Source organism: Acanthopagrus latus, chromosome 5, assembly GCF_904848185.1.
Source record: "Acanthopagrus latus isolate v.2019 chromosome 5, fAcaLat1.1, whole genome shotgun sequence".
Taxonomy (NCBI): domain Eukaryota; kingdom Metazoa; phylum Chordata; class Actinopteri; order Spariformes; family Sparidae; genus Acanthopagrus; species Acanthopagrus latus.
This window is the reverse complement of record NC_051043.1, coordinates 7,492,456-7,508,757: the sequence shown is the minus strand read 5'-3', so window position 1 is coordinate 7,508,757 and position 16,302 is coordinate 7,492,456. Positions and strand designations below refer to the sequence as shown.

Genomic DNA, 16,302 nt, shown 5'->3' with positions numbered 1-16,302 from the left:
AAGGAGAAATTGCGAATCTGCATCCTAATATTATAACAGCAGTTATCCCAGCATACATGAATAAAGAGGAGTGCCTATATACTAATATCATGGACTTATCATGGAAATATAATGGACTTTTTCATTTCTTCAAAAAAGAACTGTGAAAAGGAGAAATGTGTCCCGTTGTTACTTTCAATATTTATCACAAACAAGACTGCATCTCAAGTGAAATTACCCAAGTTTCTTAGAATTATATGAATATAAAGGTGAACCATGGACATAGTGTTTGAAAGGTCCAGTATGTAGGATTTAGTTGCATGTAGCTGTGAGGCTGCAGACTGCAACATACTTTACAGCCCTTGTGTCCCCCTCTACTGGCCACTAAAAACACAAGAAAATGCATAAAGGTCTCTGTAGAGTTGGTGTCGTGAGGACATGCTTCCTCTGCATCTGTAAATGGCTAAATTATGCACAATGCTTTAAATGTCAAAATTTAAACTTAATTTAATTTAATTAATGCATTTTTTTCATTTGAATTACTGCTCCCAAACACTGATTAGTGTTTCTAATAAGCAATAAAGTCTGTATTTACGGATGTTAATAACTTAACAGACTTAGTTAAAGGGTTTCTTCACAACCCGGCAACCAGAGAGGTCATTCTCATCAGTGGCTTGATATAAGCATTTATGTTTTAGAGCATTAACTACTTACAACTTTCAAACTCTAAACAAGAACTTGATTGGAATGTGCTATGCTCTTTTTTTTTGCCATGCTAGTGGCAGGGTCACCATTTTAATTTGTCCAATACTTTGGTTTTTGATTAAATATTTGAGAAATAGTTGACTTCCACATCGCTAACTTTGTGAGGGTAAGCGTGCTGCTGACTTTACTGCAACTGCAGCTCAAAAACTGCCAAAACAGACATAGCCAGAACTACTGTGAGAGTAAACAGTTTCAGTCAAGCGTACTGACCGCAACTGACAAAGCCAGCTAATCAGAGGCTGAGTAAGGTGTGTCTTGTGAGAACGTGAGTGGCTTTCATAATAACATTTCGAAATCACCAACATCACTGTCAGTGGCTTTATAACCTCACAGAGGTTCTAATATGTTGTCTATCTCTGCCACTTTCTCTCCTCAGCACACACATCCAAGCAGCTCATTGATGTTGAACTAGACTGCAGCAGTCATTACACGCCGGTCTAAATGATTGCTCATTGACATTTTATCTTGTCCGAGCAGATCTCTAAATTGCCACAGCAAGATGCCAGTTGATGCAGAAAAAGCCCTTCATTTTCACCAGTAAATGATTTCTGACCTGGGACTCAGACTTAGAAAAGGATGTGCTGATTGACAGTGATCAGTGATTTGTTGCATGCTGAGTTAACAGCTGCTATTAACTTTAAACAAAAGGAGCGTATAATACAATCAAAGTAACAGTTATTGTGTAATTATTCCCTGGTACCATAATAATTAAATTCAAGTTGAGTGGAACCAACACAGGAATTATCTGAACAGTGTCCTTCTCTGCAATAATTATACACAGTGTGTCATTGCGCATTATGTTAATTTTGGCTTTAAAAGGGGTGTAAATAACATCTGGGGATGGAAATTCAATTACAATGTATATACAATTCATCCCAGTCATAACCACAAATGTCAGTCTGCTGGCAGTGGACGAGCAAATGTTTGGGGATCAGTCATTAGGATGCATCCATGAACCATGAATATCTAAACAAAACTATCTAGCAGATCTTCATTGTACCATTATGTGAAAACTTTTTCCAACTATTTGTTGGCATTTTTAACATCTACAAAACAATTTTCATGCAGCTAACATGTCTAAAAATTGGGAAATCAAGTGGTTAACATCTTACCTAAACCAAACACCCATTTGATTTTGCATTACTCACAGTATCTGTAACAGATGTTGTGGGTGCAGCCATCATTTTATGGACAAAAGCAGATGTAAAAATAGATTACAGATTGTAAAGAAAAAGTCATTCCGCTTGCCTCTGTAGCTTTTGGTGTTGAAGGATCAGGATTTTTAGAGCAGGTATTCATGAAACCAACAATGTATTCACCATAGGGTGACATGATCCTGTGAAATGCATGACAATGGTAGCCATGTCAGACAATACCACGTAATAGACCAGCAGACATATCCACAGGCTTTCTGTGTTGAATAATTCAACTGCAGTGTAAAGCTGTCTGTAGGTAAGAACACAACATGGTGAGTCATCAGATCTTCTTGATTCCTCAGTTACATATATTCATTGCTGCAGGCTGTGTGCCTGGCCTTGGTGAGAAGTGCTCTCTGAATGCAAAGAACTCTGCCTCTGAGGCTTATGGCACACAATGGCATCAGTTAGTGCTACAGGGCTGTTGTGCAGAACAAGTGTCTGTCAACAGGTGACTCAGTGTTAGTTTGTGAGCATGATTCTCTTGGTTTAGTTTGTCTATATCACTGAGTTTAGCTATGAATGAACTTGAAATCCTGAAAGTCTTCTGTCCATTCCCTTTATTCAGAATGGTTGAGGACTGGGGGTAAAAATCAGCATCAGTCTTGTGTATTTGTTTTGGGTTTTTTTTTGCTTTTTAGTGTGGCTTTGTCTGTTCTCTGTTTTGTAGGATGAGAGGTAAATGTATACAAAATTTGAAAAATCAATAAAAATTAAAGTGGAAAAAATAAATAAATAAAGACGTAAAGAAACTGAATTCTTTAGGAAGAAGTAAGGATTGTTCTGTTTCGTATTAAGTATAGTGTCTTTGTGTCTTTTCCAGCTATCGTCGGTGAATTCTCCCAAACAGTAGCCTGCTGCCTATCCTTTGAAGCTACCACTGCTGGTAGTCATCTATAAAGAACAACAAATGTGAACAAATTATGCATCTGTAGCTTGCACTGTGTAAAGATTTTTTTCTCTCTCAAACAGGGGTTAGGGTTTGCATTATAACTGCAGCTGCATAGTATTCATGATCATACATGTATGTTCTTTTGAACATGCAATATAAAGCCCTTGGAAACAGTGAACTCTGGAAACCCTTTATTAAGCTGCACAGAAAAGGGAAACCTGCACAATTATCTAGCACAGTGTGGCACTGTAAAACACGTTTCTGTCTATAAATGAATACAGCTAGTTATGAGCGCCAGTGCTCTGGCACCAGGTTTTTGTTTTAGATTAAAAATATAGAAAGCTCAGTGACACTGCAGGTGTGACAGCCACATGGGTCGGTGTGTTTACTGGGGAAACCACAATTCACAATTCGCTGTATGAGTTAAGCAGACACAATCCATCAACACGAGAGAAAAATTGAAAATACAGTTAGGAAACGGCACAGTAGTTAGTTTTTTTCTTCTCCCTTTTGAGATGTGATTGAACAGTAAATGTATTGTGACCCACTCTGGTTGTCCAGTGGACTACCAGATGCCTATCAGCTGAACTTCACTGCTTTTTCTTGTGTTTTCCCATTGGATATTAGTATGGAGTACCAGGACGTCCAGTGGGATCCTTAATGATTGCTTGTGTTTATATGATTGTGGAATTTAACAATAGTTGTTTAATAATGTATTTATTAGACAAAAATAAGCTCAGAGAGCTTGTGAAACGTAACGTAATAGCTGCTCACACACATCACCCAGCTCGCCAGCAGGAGGCAGTGGATGTTGGTGTGGTGGGGCTTATGTGTGTTGCAGGAGTAACTCTGGAGGGAGGCCTGAGGGGAAGGGGTCAGATATTTTCAGCTGAATACTTTTAGAATTAAACTCATGGTTGTCGGCCTCTCTAATCTCACCAAACCCAACGTGAATGGTTTCATGTTACATTTTTGAGACCGACTTGAAAGTCACATGACACACATTCACTGTGAACTTTACAACTTTGTTTCATTTGTGTTTTCCCTTTAACCTCCCTAAAATAACCTGGAGGATAAGCTCTGACCCGCCCCTGTCTAAGGAGATCCTGCTGACAAGGGACTGAGCTGTGATTGGCTGCATGCAGGAAGGAGAGTGGGCAGAGTTAAACGCTATTGACGAAAACCAAACTGCTGGAGCTTCAAATGAAAGCGCTGAAGCCTCAGACACACTGAGTAAGACTCCACTGTGGACATCATATCAAGATCTCCAAGAGCAGGCCTGGTCATCTGGCTTCACACCAGGCTATATATTCAGAATCAATCCACCGATGACAGCTAACTGGGAGTCAGTTTGCACAATTTTACACTATGCCTACAGAGCTCCATGTCTGGCTGTCCTCCTCACAATGGCCTCTCAACAATCAGACACCAGCTCACCTCCTTATCAGCCTGCCTCTTTGTCCCTTTTACAAATATTTGTGACGAGTGAAGGATGATAGTTCAAACATTAGCGCCCCCGGGGCGGTGGCCTCCGCTGCATCATTCAAATAGCTGCCTCCTGACACACATAAAAAGGTTCTTATCACCAGGGCCGGCTTAAATGAATAGATTACACCAGACAGACTGTATGATCAGAACCTCTCTTAATGCACATTTTCATATTTTGTCAACAAATGCAATGTTTTAAACAGCACATAGTTATTATCATGCTCATTAATTTAGCTTATCTATTTCTGTTTAGATATGCATTCTAAACTGTTGGTCATGTAATAATAGAACAAGTGTAGTGAATGTTGTTTATGTTTTAGAAGAAGAATAAATAAATATACTAATATTGAATGAGTGATTAGGAGGGGTTTTTTTTTTCATTTTATATTTATATATATATATAGCTACTTATTTTTTTGCAGTTGATTTCTCATTTGTCTGGGCCTCCAAGTGGCAAGGAGGCCCTTGGCATGTGCCAGTGACTAAAGGGCAGACATTTAGCTCAATGCAGACTCCAGGCAGCTGATATTTTTAAAAAATGGCAAAAGCTGAGAAAGTAGGCAGAGACTAAAAAACAAGAATCAAATACAAAATATTCAAAAACCAAATTGAATAGGAATCAAATGAAGCAGATCAAACCCGCTCTCCCTCGGGGCTTGAGCGGGTTCCTGGTGAGCGCTCGGCTTTGAAGCTGGTTTTTGTAGTGGCAAACCACAAGACTTTTCACCCCAAGCTTACACTGTGAAAGAAGTGTTTGTAAAATGGTGGATACATTTCTATGAGCTGCACAAGCCCCTCAAAATGATTTGTTTCGCTGCCATAATTTAAACCATTTGGTCCGATTAAATTCGGAAACTCTCATTAGAGCCACCAGAATAAATCATTTTATCTCTGTTTTAGTTAGCTGACTCGTCTGGCGGAAGTCCCTTGTGCACATGCTCTTTGGGCTCCACAATATGGATGATCACAATACTTTCATACCCTGGGGGTCAAGCTTATTTGGATTCAAAGCATCACTGAGCAGCTTTCATTGGAATGAATATGGCTCCACCTCTAATGCTGTGTCCAGATTTAATATAACGTCTCTGGTGGCTCCAGCAGCTGTCTGCTGGCTAACGCTCCCTAACAGAGTCGCTTGTCAAACCAAAACACTGGCCTCTTTCCCTCCACATTGGTCTTTTAGTCCAATTAACTGCACAGAAAGACATTTGATGTGTCTGATATTTGAATTAAAAAAACCTCTAAAAGGCATCAACACTACAATAAAGCCAGAAGATCAAGTGCAGTGACTTGAATAAGCTGAGTTGAGGCCAGGCAGACAGCTCTTTGGCTGCCTGTCACTCAAAGCGGTCGTGCTTAAGTTGTTCTTAAGAGGTTCCTTAAGAAAACCCTACATTAGATTCATCACCGTGTTTGTAAGCCTCAGAATTGTTCGCAGCTGTGTTCCTATATTGAAATTCTCTGTAAATTACCAAAAATATCAAATGACTAAATAGATAAACAGATAGATAGATAAATATGACAGAATTATCACTGCAATATTGTATTTCATTGAACTGCACAAGAGAAGAAAACACAACCATGCCAACATTTCGGCACTGAAACGTGCGTAAGACTACTCATGAGTGTTTGTAGGATTTGTTCTTAACTAAGAATAGATAGGAAAAAATCATGAATGCCACAATCTTCATAAAATCTTTATAAGTGGGACTTGGAAAATGTGCAGCTGTGTTTGTAGTGACCGAAACAACTATTTTAATCCAAAACATATTTCGACCCTAAACCCAGCGTGTGTCTGTGCCAAACCTAACCAAAGCACCAGCACACTTCTATCATTTCATCACATTTGTAGAGACATATTCTGCCAAACTTTACTCTGGCACCTGGGTTTCGAGCTTATATTAGGCTAATAATTAACATGTTTACATGTCCACTACATTTCTTTATATTGAGAAATATTATAGACAGCCAGTAGAGGACAAAATGCAGAAATGAACAGAAAGACCAACTGTAACTCCTCTTTATCCAGGAGCCTAAAAGTAGCTGTGTTGGTGTGACAGCAGGATTATTTTACAGGAGTTCTTCGCTGAAGCCGCGCAGACTGAACGATCCTCAGCGGAGACGCGCGTCAGAAGCTCTCTGTCAGCGGAGCTGTCAGTCAAGTTTACACAAAGATATAAAAAGCGAGCGAGCCCCGTCACACCTGTTGATCGCCTGACAACACTCGTGCCACACGCGTAAACGCACCGCAAATCCACGATGACACCCCAGATACCGCAGGGTCAGAGGGCTTGTGCGGGGGTGTAAGTGCTGCTCACAGACCCGCAGGCGGTGTGCGGTCATTTGCGTGAGAGGAGCGCATCTCTCCTGCGGCGCACGGACGCTGGATCTCCGCTGCAGCTCCACACTGAGGCTTCCACGCACGGCGGGTAGGTCTGTTACTTTCCCTCCTGTTCGACGTCTGGAACTGGTTTGTGATCCAAAAATGTAGAGTTGAACCACTAATGCATCGAGTCTGTATCAGTGCAGTCAGTTAAGAAAAAAACAAATTCTCTTCAGATATTCTTGTTTTAAAAGTTACCTCTCGGGATTTCGTTGAGATTACTTTTATTGAATTCATTTTGATTCGCTCACGATGTGCGCTCGGTACTTTTCTGTATCCCTCGAATTGCATCGCAGTTTGACCAGGCAGCGTCTCTGTTCGACGCAGCTTCTTCTTTGAGACAGAGTAAGAGGGCATATTTTATCAACGCTTTCACTAAAGCGTCGAAATGTCTCAGATATCCAAATATCCCTCCGACTATTTCAGCAGAAGCTGAGGCACACAGAGTTCAAACCAGTTGGGCGAGCAGATGAGTTCTATAGGATATTTACAGTACATGCGTGTTAATACAAAATGTTGCATTCACTTGTTGAAGAGAATATAAGAATAATAGAGCTGCTGCTGATCCTCCTGCAGTGATGTGAGAGGATGCTGAGTCTCAGAGAGACACAGTTCAGACATAATGTAAGCTTTGTTGGGCTCTCTAAAACAGCCAACGTTAGTTAGGTAGATCGATCAAGCAATCAAGCAGTCAATCAATAGTGTAACAGGTACATTCTGTGTGTGTGTGTGTGTGTGTGTGTGTGTGTGTGTGTGTGTGTGTGTGTGTGTGTGTGTGTGCAGAGAGAGCTAGAGAGGCTCTTCACCTTGTGTCCTTGCCTCATCTATGAAAGCACATTTCCACCACTTAAACACTAAAAAGGAGCAAACTAAACTCGATGAAAACAATATCTCCAGGCTAAGTCATAATAATGAGGTAAAAAGTCATAGATAAGACAGCAATGACAATTCTGAGTCTAAAAAAAAGTCCTGAGAATGAGAATAAAAGTCAACAATTTTCGATAAAATGTGGGGGAATAAAAGATAAAAATGAAAGATCACAAAAGAATTAGTCAAAAGAATGAGCTGGAAAGTCATAAATGTAAGATCAAAATGTAAATGTATTGGGAAAGCGGTCATAATCACGAGATAAAATGTCACAATGGTAATGAACACATAAGGATTAGCCATCATCAGAAAAACAATGAACATAAAACATGAAATCGAAAAACATACAGTCAACAAACCAAACTGGTTTTACAGTCTGTCCAACATAAACACCCTCTGACTTCAGCCTGGAATCTGATTAAGTAACACGTTTATACACTGTGACAATTCAGTTCTTTATCATGTTTTTTATTCCATTTCTCTTTGAGCCATGACTTTATTCTAATAATTGGGTCAATTCATGAGAATCTGATGCTGAGATACTTTTCAGGGGATGTCTTTCTTCTGTTTTATCTAATGCCCACTATTCATAGAAATCCTTATTTTTAGTCAAGTCAGATTTCCTTCAAGAGCTCCACAACAGGCTTTTACTTTAACCAGCAGGAAATCGGTACACTCACAATGCAGCAAATAAAATGTGTCACCACTGAGTGAATCCATCCTCCCAGTGCTGCCCTTTTCTGTCACTATCTTCCTCTCCTGTCACACAGTTGTAACATCATAATAGCGTCTTTACATTTTCCACAATTGGGCCAAAATATAGCTGGATTGTACTGATGTGAGGGGGAACCAACAGCTCCCGTGCACATGCAGAGTGATAATAGTCCAGAGTGTGTCTGAGTCACGCAGTCGCATTTTCCTCTAAAATTTACTGTTGAACAGCTGATGAAATAACTGAAATGCCAATGACTCACAATGACCGACAGGAGTTAAGTCTGAACTGTAGCACAATTGCCAACTCGCTAAAGACTGTAAACTGAAAACACAAAACATCTCTTTGTTTTTTTTTGTGTGTTTTTTTTTTTTATTAAGTTCGACAATGGAAACCTTTATTCCAGTGAAGGAAAGTGACTGTCAGAGGTGATTTTCCTGCAAGCCTGAGAATATATGTCATCACAAGGAAGTACTTTAATTGGACGGAGAAACTCGCTCATCAAATTGTGTCTGTGTCAAAATGGGATTATAATAAAAGGGAAAACTTACGTCGAAGGCACTTGATTGACACAAACTGTATATTGGTACTGACTTATAGATCAACTCAATAGCCAGAATAAATGTTAGCTAACTACCTTTCTGCTAAAACCGCAGGTCAGTTAAATCTGAACGTTTCTCCTTGTCCCTACTTATTGTTGTTAAGGCAGAATTTTCTAATTTTCTTTTGCCACAATGCTGTGCTTATGTTCTGCTGAGGTTTGGGCACAATATCTACTTGGTTAGTATTAAGGGAAAAAAAGATAGTGTTTCAGCTTAAAATGCCTGTCTCCCTAAAAAAAAACCTTCCATAACGTATGTGCGTCACTATGTAACAGGCCTCACATAAACATATATCTATATGTTATAGAACATATGCGGCTGCACTGTAGCCATGGTTACCAGCTGTAGCAGTGTTATTTCAGATCACACCACCTTGCCCAGCATGACCCACCCTACTCTGCCTCCGACTGGCTACATCTTGCCTGTTATGTGCATGTGCAACTTATTATCAATGATTAAACAAAGACGAGTCGTCTCACGTTCAAGGCATTGTGTAAAAGAGTTCTGCTGCAATGCACCATATTAGAAAATATGTTTTTTGAACACTAAAGTATTTAAACCTACTTTACAAGGACACCCAAATAAAAGTATGGACCTGGAAATGTGTGTAACATAACCTCTTTAAAAAAAAAAAAAAATGTTTTTGGTGCCACAGAGAGGTCTTCCCAGGTCTCCATTTAGCTGTTTGTCAGCCTCGTAATAACACCACCAGCATCTCCTCCATCTCCTGATGTGAAAGCTGGTGAATAAGCATATAATTTGAATGCAATATTCCACATTTAGTACAAATGTCAACCTTGGACGTGCCTGTGGCTTGCAGAAATGTTTACTGACGACATTATGTCCTGGAGACTGAGCTGAACAGATATCAGCCATCTAATTATTTCAGATTACTGTCATCAACATCAGTGCATTATTCCCTTAGAAATGAATGAAAGTGTTGTCACCAAAAGTTAACGGGATCTGATCAGGGACGAGACCCAGGCTCCATCTAAATTTCCTGGAGATCTGTTAAGTAGTTCTGGCGTAATTGTTCTGACAAACCAGCCCACCAACTGATGACTGGGTAGCACGGGTGCAAAGATAGAGTCATTCAGCATATTTTTAATATTTTACAGTGTTGAATGATGATGTTGTTGAATAAGTGTTGTTGAATCATGATGTCCCCCCCCCTCCCCTCCCCCAGGTTGACATCAGTCTTTTGGGATGGAGAGCACAGGCAGTGGCTGGGCAGCTGAGCTCACCCCTCCATGTGTGATGCATGAGGTCAGCGGTAACGACACAGGTCAGGTCTTCGAGGTGGCGCTGCAGAATGGCTCGTCTAGCCGCAGCCCACAGTTTGTCGGCGTGGAGTTGCTGCAGTCCTTCAAGCTGCTCATCATCCCCTGCTACACCCTGGTGGCTCTGGTGGGCGTCTTTGGCAACTACCTGCTCCTCTATGTCATCTGCCGCACCCGCAAGATGCACAATGTCACCAACTTCTTCATCGGTAACCTGGCCTTCTCCGACATGCTGATGTGTGCCACGTGTGTCCCCTTCACACTGGCCTATGCCTTCAACCCACGCGGCTGGGTTTTTGGCCGCTTCATGTGCTACCTGGTGTACCTCATCCAGCCTGTGACGGTGTATGTGTCGGTCTTCACTCTCACTGCTATTGGCGTGGACAGGTGAGTCATTGAGAGCCAGAAGACAGTGGACAGACTATAAATAAACCTAGTGGGGAATTCTATAGAACCTCATTTACAGGCGTCCTGCATTACATTCACATATCTTACAGTATAATGTATAATATAGAGTGTTAAGGCATTCATTCCGACCAGCTTAGTCACCCTATTATTTTATATTGGATTACCACTAAAATAGGTTTACATGATTTTAGTCTCAGTATGAGAAAACTAAAATCATCAGGTTTCTCATACTGTCCATTGCTACAGCACTGTACTCCCCCTCTCTCTGTGACGCTCTGTTTTAGCTCCTGGCCCCCCTCCTGAATTCCAAGTCTCTGATTGGTCCACTCACACACGCCTGACCCAGCTCTGCTAACAACAGAGTAGCTACATTAATTCCTACGTGCCAAACTAATCATAAACTATGCAAATGTGTGACACAGTGATCACAAAGTCACAGAATTAAAAGGCAGGACCACTGTCGAGGCATTTCAGGAGCAGTGTTGGATGTGGGAGAGAGGAGCTTTGCAATTTTCAAGATTTTTTTTACATGCACAAGAACCTTTATAACATAGTAAAGGGATGGGAAAAAATGAAGGAGCCCCTTAAAGCTTCACCGATGTTCAATTTTGCTGATTTGGGGAGGCCACAGAAATGTAATATCCTGCTATATTCACGATACCACTTGACAAGTTTTTTGGCTTTGCTGAAGGGATGCATTTACATTTGCCACAATGAAAAAGGGCACAATTTTTCCATGCTACAGATTTAAAGTCCCAACCTTGGTAAATGGTTGCATTTACATAGCGCTTTTCTAGTCCTATCCAATGATTCAAAGTGCTTTACAACACTTGCCACATTGAACAATTAACACAAACATACAGTGATGGCAGAGTGTGCTATGCAACATACAAATGTACTAGTTAGAGGTGACATAGCTGTCTCACACACTTGGTTGACAAGCCATTCACTCAAACACACCAAAGACACTTTGGTCAGATCAAACCACTGACCTAACAATTAGCGGATGATCCACTCTACTTCCTGAGCCATAGAAACCACCTTTGCTCTTCTATTATTTCTCTATAAAAGCAAGGAATGTGTGTGTGTGTGTGTGTGTGTGTGTGTGTGTGTGTCTCAAATATCTCTGCAGATCAGGATCAGACTGACCTGAGATTTTCAACATGGTTGCTGCCTGGTTTGAGGGTGTGCAACATCAGCTTTGTTTGGACTACAAAGATACCGTTAATAAATTATTTCATAAATGCTCTACCAATTCCGCTATCATTGTCAACCATAGCCACCATAGCCACATGCACACCAGAGCCAATCACTGCAGAGCCCACCCCCATGACATACCTTAAGAAACAAGTGGATTTAGACCTGCAGCGGCAAGAGCTGGACCGGGATTTTCCCAGTGCTTCAGTCCTGTTCTGTGCATCTAAACTGACTGTTGTAGATTAATGAGACTAAACGAGTCCGGACTGAGTCTGTTCTTGTCTGAGGAGATCCGGATACGCAGGGACAACAAACTGGAATTGGAATCTGTTGATGTTCGTGTGTAGCTAGCTGCGAGCCCACCCCCACGCCCCACCTCCTGACTCGACGGTGCATCCAAAACCAGACTTATAATAAATAAATTCCGCGAACATTGCCGTCATGTTTGCTTTGTGTCTGGCGCAGGAAGAAACGATAAAAACTGGCTTTTGTCATGAAAGCAGGCAAGCAGGAAGTGTTTGCAAGCAAGAAAACATGTTTCTTGGTGGAAAAAGGCACCACACCAACCAACCACACAATTATATGGCAAACCACGTGATTTGGTTGCTGAGAAACAGGGGAAGTTGTGGGAGGGTCGGCGGCAGAAGATTGACAGCAGCAGTGATGGATACAGAGATAGAGATAGTGAGTTTTAAGAGTTGAGAGATTTGTGACATTTAGTGTGTTTGGAGTGTATAGTTAGTGTGTTATGTAGTGTTTGGTGTAGTGTGTTTAGTGTGTAATGTAGGTCGTTTTTTTGTTTTGTGACTCAAAACAATGAGGAGACTGCTGAATGTGAAGCAGGCAGGAGAGCTGAGGGAGACCTGAGCCTGAGGCATTGCCTGCATTTAAATGTATAATGTATAATTAAATGTAACTCCGTTTCTCCGTTTAACTCAAATTTAGCAAACAACAATTTGTATTTGCATTATAAGTAATAAAAATGGTTCGTTAAACATATTTGTGGTTTTCACAGTAAAAAACCTAACTTTTTTCCGGATTTTATGTTTTGTGATTTTAGGTCCATTGTGTTAATATAGTCAAAATGAAATAATAACTGTTCAGTCACATATGTGAGATGTGCTGAAAATAATGACACCAAACACGGCATGGTAAGTAGTTTAAAAAACATATAATGAAGTGAATGAAATGAAATATAGTGGTAAAATCAAAAGTAGTCAAAAACGGCCAATTATATCCCTGACGTCCCAACTTCAAACTCAGCCTCATTTGGCCATCCGTGAAAAAGCTACTTAACCTCCCACGTTTCTATAGGAATACATGCTTCCTTCGGGGAATGCACTAGGACAATTAATTTACATGTAAAACAAGCTGATGAAATACGCAGTTTAAATAGCAGCCATTTCTTTGACCTCAAACTAAACAGCGTACACCACGTGTACATGACAACTTGACTGTTCTTGTGAGTGAGGATTTTTTCTTTTGTGTTGGAAACTGTCAATATGGTGTTGGCCGCATTCATCAAGCTAATAACTCCCCCACTGCTCTTGACTCCACAGTTTTGTGCTCTTAACACCAAGCTGTGTGCCAGAAGCCCAACTCCTGCTTATCTGTAAACACCTTGGCAACAGGGCAAAGCTGAATAGATTTTTTGTGAAGTTCAAAGCATCATTTTTTTTTCTTTTGGGGCACTGCCAATATGGTGCTGGCACCCATCTGAGGTCATTGAAAGGCTGTATTACCTGTGGTGCTCAACAGCTGTACCGTCACCTGCATGTTGATTGCTGTTGGCAAGCAATTCTGCTCCTCTTAACTCAAGTTTGGCATGTTCCCATAACATTTTTCCAAAAGTTTCGATGGATGTATCAAATCTGCAACAAGTCTGGTAGCATTAACCGAGGCTTTCCTCTCGTCTGCTTTTTCATAGATACTATGCCACAGTTCATCCACTGAAAAAGCGCATCTCGGTCTTGGGGTGCACCTACATTCTGTCCGGGATCTGGCTGCTGTCCTGCGGTCTGGTGGCTCCAGCGGTGGCTCACACCTACCACGTGGAGTTTAAAAATGAAGGCTTCACCATTTGCGAGGAGTTCTGGATGGGCCAGGAGAGGGAGCGGCTGGCGTACGCGTACAGCACCCTCTTCATCACTTACGTCCTGCCTCTGTCTGCGCTCTGTATCTCCTACCTGTGCATCTCTGTCAAACTGAGGAACTGTGTCGTACCCGGCCACCGCACCCAGAGCCAGGCGGAGGCGCAGCGCATGCGCAAGCGAAAGACCTTCCGGCTGGTGAGCCTGGTGGTGGCGGCCTTTGGCTTCTGCTGGATGCCCATCAGTGTGTTCAACGTGCTGCGCGACATCGACATCGACCTGATCGATAAGCGCTACTTCCTGCTCATTCAACTGCTCTGTCACCTGTGTGCGATGAGCTCGTCCTGCTGTAACCCGTTCCTCTACGCCTGGCTGCATGATCGCTTCCGCGCCGAGCTCCGCAAAATGTTCACATGTCGCCGCCGCATCGGCATCTCGGCCAACAACTGCGCCACAGCCAGTGTGGTGTTGTGAAGCTCCTGGGTTATAGGCTACTGTTGGTTAGTTCTTGATTATACTCATCAATCAGGTTAGCAGAATTACCTTAAAAACATCAGTCCCATGTCTTTAATGTAATCAAGCTATTATCGAAGGTGTCCCATAGTTAGCCACTCGGGATAGGCTCAGCCCGCCTAAATGTGTAATTAACCATCGTCATGGTCAGAAAAGTCATGCATGGACTTGCATATGAAAGAATCCAAGTGTTAGTTAAGTCAAATAAGTCTCACGTCTCTTATAAACAGATAAAGTTCAAAGTAACAGGAAACTCCTGCTACTGATACTGTGACCTAGTGAGAAGGTGAACAAAGTGAACAAGTTGGCCTGCAGTCTTAACACAGGGAGTGCTCAGGTGAACTTCATCAAATAAACAAGGTGTGACCAACAGCGAACAGCCAATGAGTGATAAAGAAAGGAGAGGGAAGGAAGTGAGGTAGAAGAAGATAGGTGAGGAGACTGTGAGAATAATTGTACGAACTCTGTGAGAAGTACAAAAAATGCTCACTGCACACTCCTTGTTCTCGTCGTGTTCAGGCACAGACACACAGACCTGTGGACTGTGCCCTTTCTGTTGTTGATGGGGGTTAATGTCTCAGATTACACACACAAACTCAGCCCAGTCGCCAGAATGAAACGTTTTTCAGTAAACATCATCTGCAAACCACTATTTGTATGTGTCATAGGCTATGTACCATATTGACATTTCTACAGATGTTCAACTTACAACACGTTCACTTTGGAAGGTAGAGGGGATGGTGGCTGTAGATTCTACTTCTGTAAGAGTGAAACAGGATATTTGGATGTTTTTTGGGAGTCCTGAAGGCATCTCCAGCTGTGTTTGCAGCAACCAAAACAGGTTTATTAAACCAAAAACTTTATTTTTTTTCTAACCCTAACCAAGTGACTTTTGTGCCTAAACCTGACCATATCATAAGCACAGCCTCGTCCCAAGATAGATTTACAAATTGGACACTAACAGATGTAAAGTTGCACATGTGCCTGGCTTGCAGAGACGTACGTTGTCATCATTTTTCCTTGCAATTGGATTGTGCACAGTGCGAGGATTAGAAGAGATACGGTATACTGTATGTTCTAAATGTTCGTTTAACTTTGAGTTTTTATTCATTTTGCTTATGTATGTCAGGGATCATGTACAAGAACAGATTTCGCTAGCCTGCTATGAATTTCCATCAGCAGTCCATTTGCTAAACCCTAGTTTATTCATGAAGGGAGAAGGACAAACTGAGGAGAACGATCGGTCTGCCATACACCTTACCGATAATGACAACCCTCAATGCCAGCCTTGGCTAACTGTGATTTTGCCATATCTGGCCTAGGATTCACTTGAGGGACATCACTTGAGGTAATTTATCAGATTTTGTGAAACTCCCTCTGGAGTCATAAAACCTTGTAAGCTCCTTTGTTGTGTGAAATCCTCAAATCAAATTAAATAGCCTGCCTGCCTTTTGCAAAGATTAAACTCATCTATTCAGGCAATGTCTCTTTCACATGAGGGCAGTTTGTGACTTTTTGAATTCAAGGATAAGACCTCAAGGATTAGAAAAGTTTTTTGTGACTGTCAGCACATCGCATGAAAAAGACCTCGATTATCAGAATGATAATCCATGTCACTGCTGTCAGACTTCACCTGCCTGTGTGGCTCTTAGCACCAAACCAATTCATTCCTAGATAAAGCATAAAACTTCAAAAGAATATATACATATATATTTATTTTTTTTGTGAAGGCTTGATCATTTCCTCAAACTGTATTTTTTTTGCCAAACATTTACTCAAGCAAACAGTATATAGTGAATTTGTGGGGCACTGAAAATAAAGCTGCTGTGATAGCAAATGCTTGAATTGTCACTGTGATATGCAGCTTGTTTAAGCGACTGCATTATGGTAAAATATGTGGGTTCAATATTTGTAAGCTCCATTTCATCCA

The 16,302-nt window shown here is 41.3% G+C and overlaps 1 protein-coding gene across 1 annotated transcript; it reads left to right on the top strand.

The window, feature by feature from the left end:
• Positions 1–6,524: 6,524 nt before the first annotated feature.
• On the top strand, positions 6,525–16,244 carry prlhr2a (prolactin releasing hormone receptor 2a). Its single transcript, XM_037097363.1, has 3 exons — positions 6,525–6,749; positions 10,071–10,551; positions 13,697–16,244. The coding sequence occupies exons 2-3, from the start codon at positions 10,091–10,093 to the stop codon at positions 14,331–14,333; spliced, it is 1,098 nt and encodes a 365-aa protein (XP_036953258.1). The 5' UTR covers positions 6,525–6,749; positions 10,071–10,090; the 3' UTR covers positions 14,334–16,244.
• The last annotated feature ends 58 nt before the right edge of the window (positions 16,245–16,302 follow it).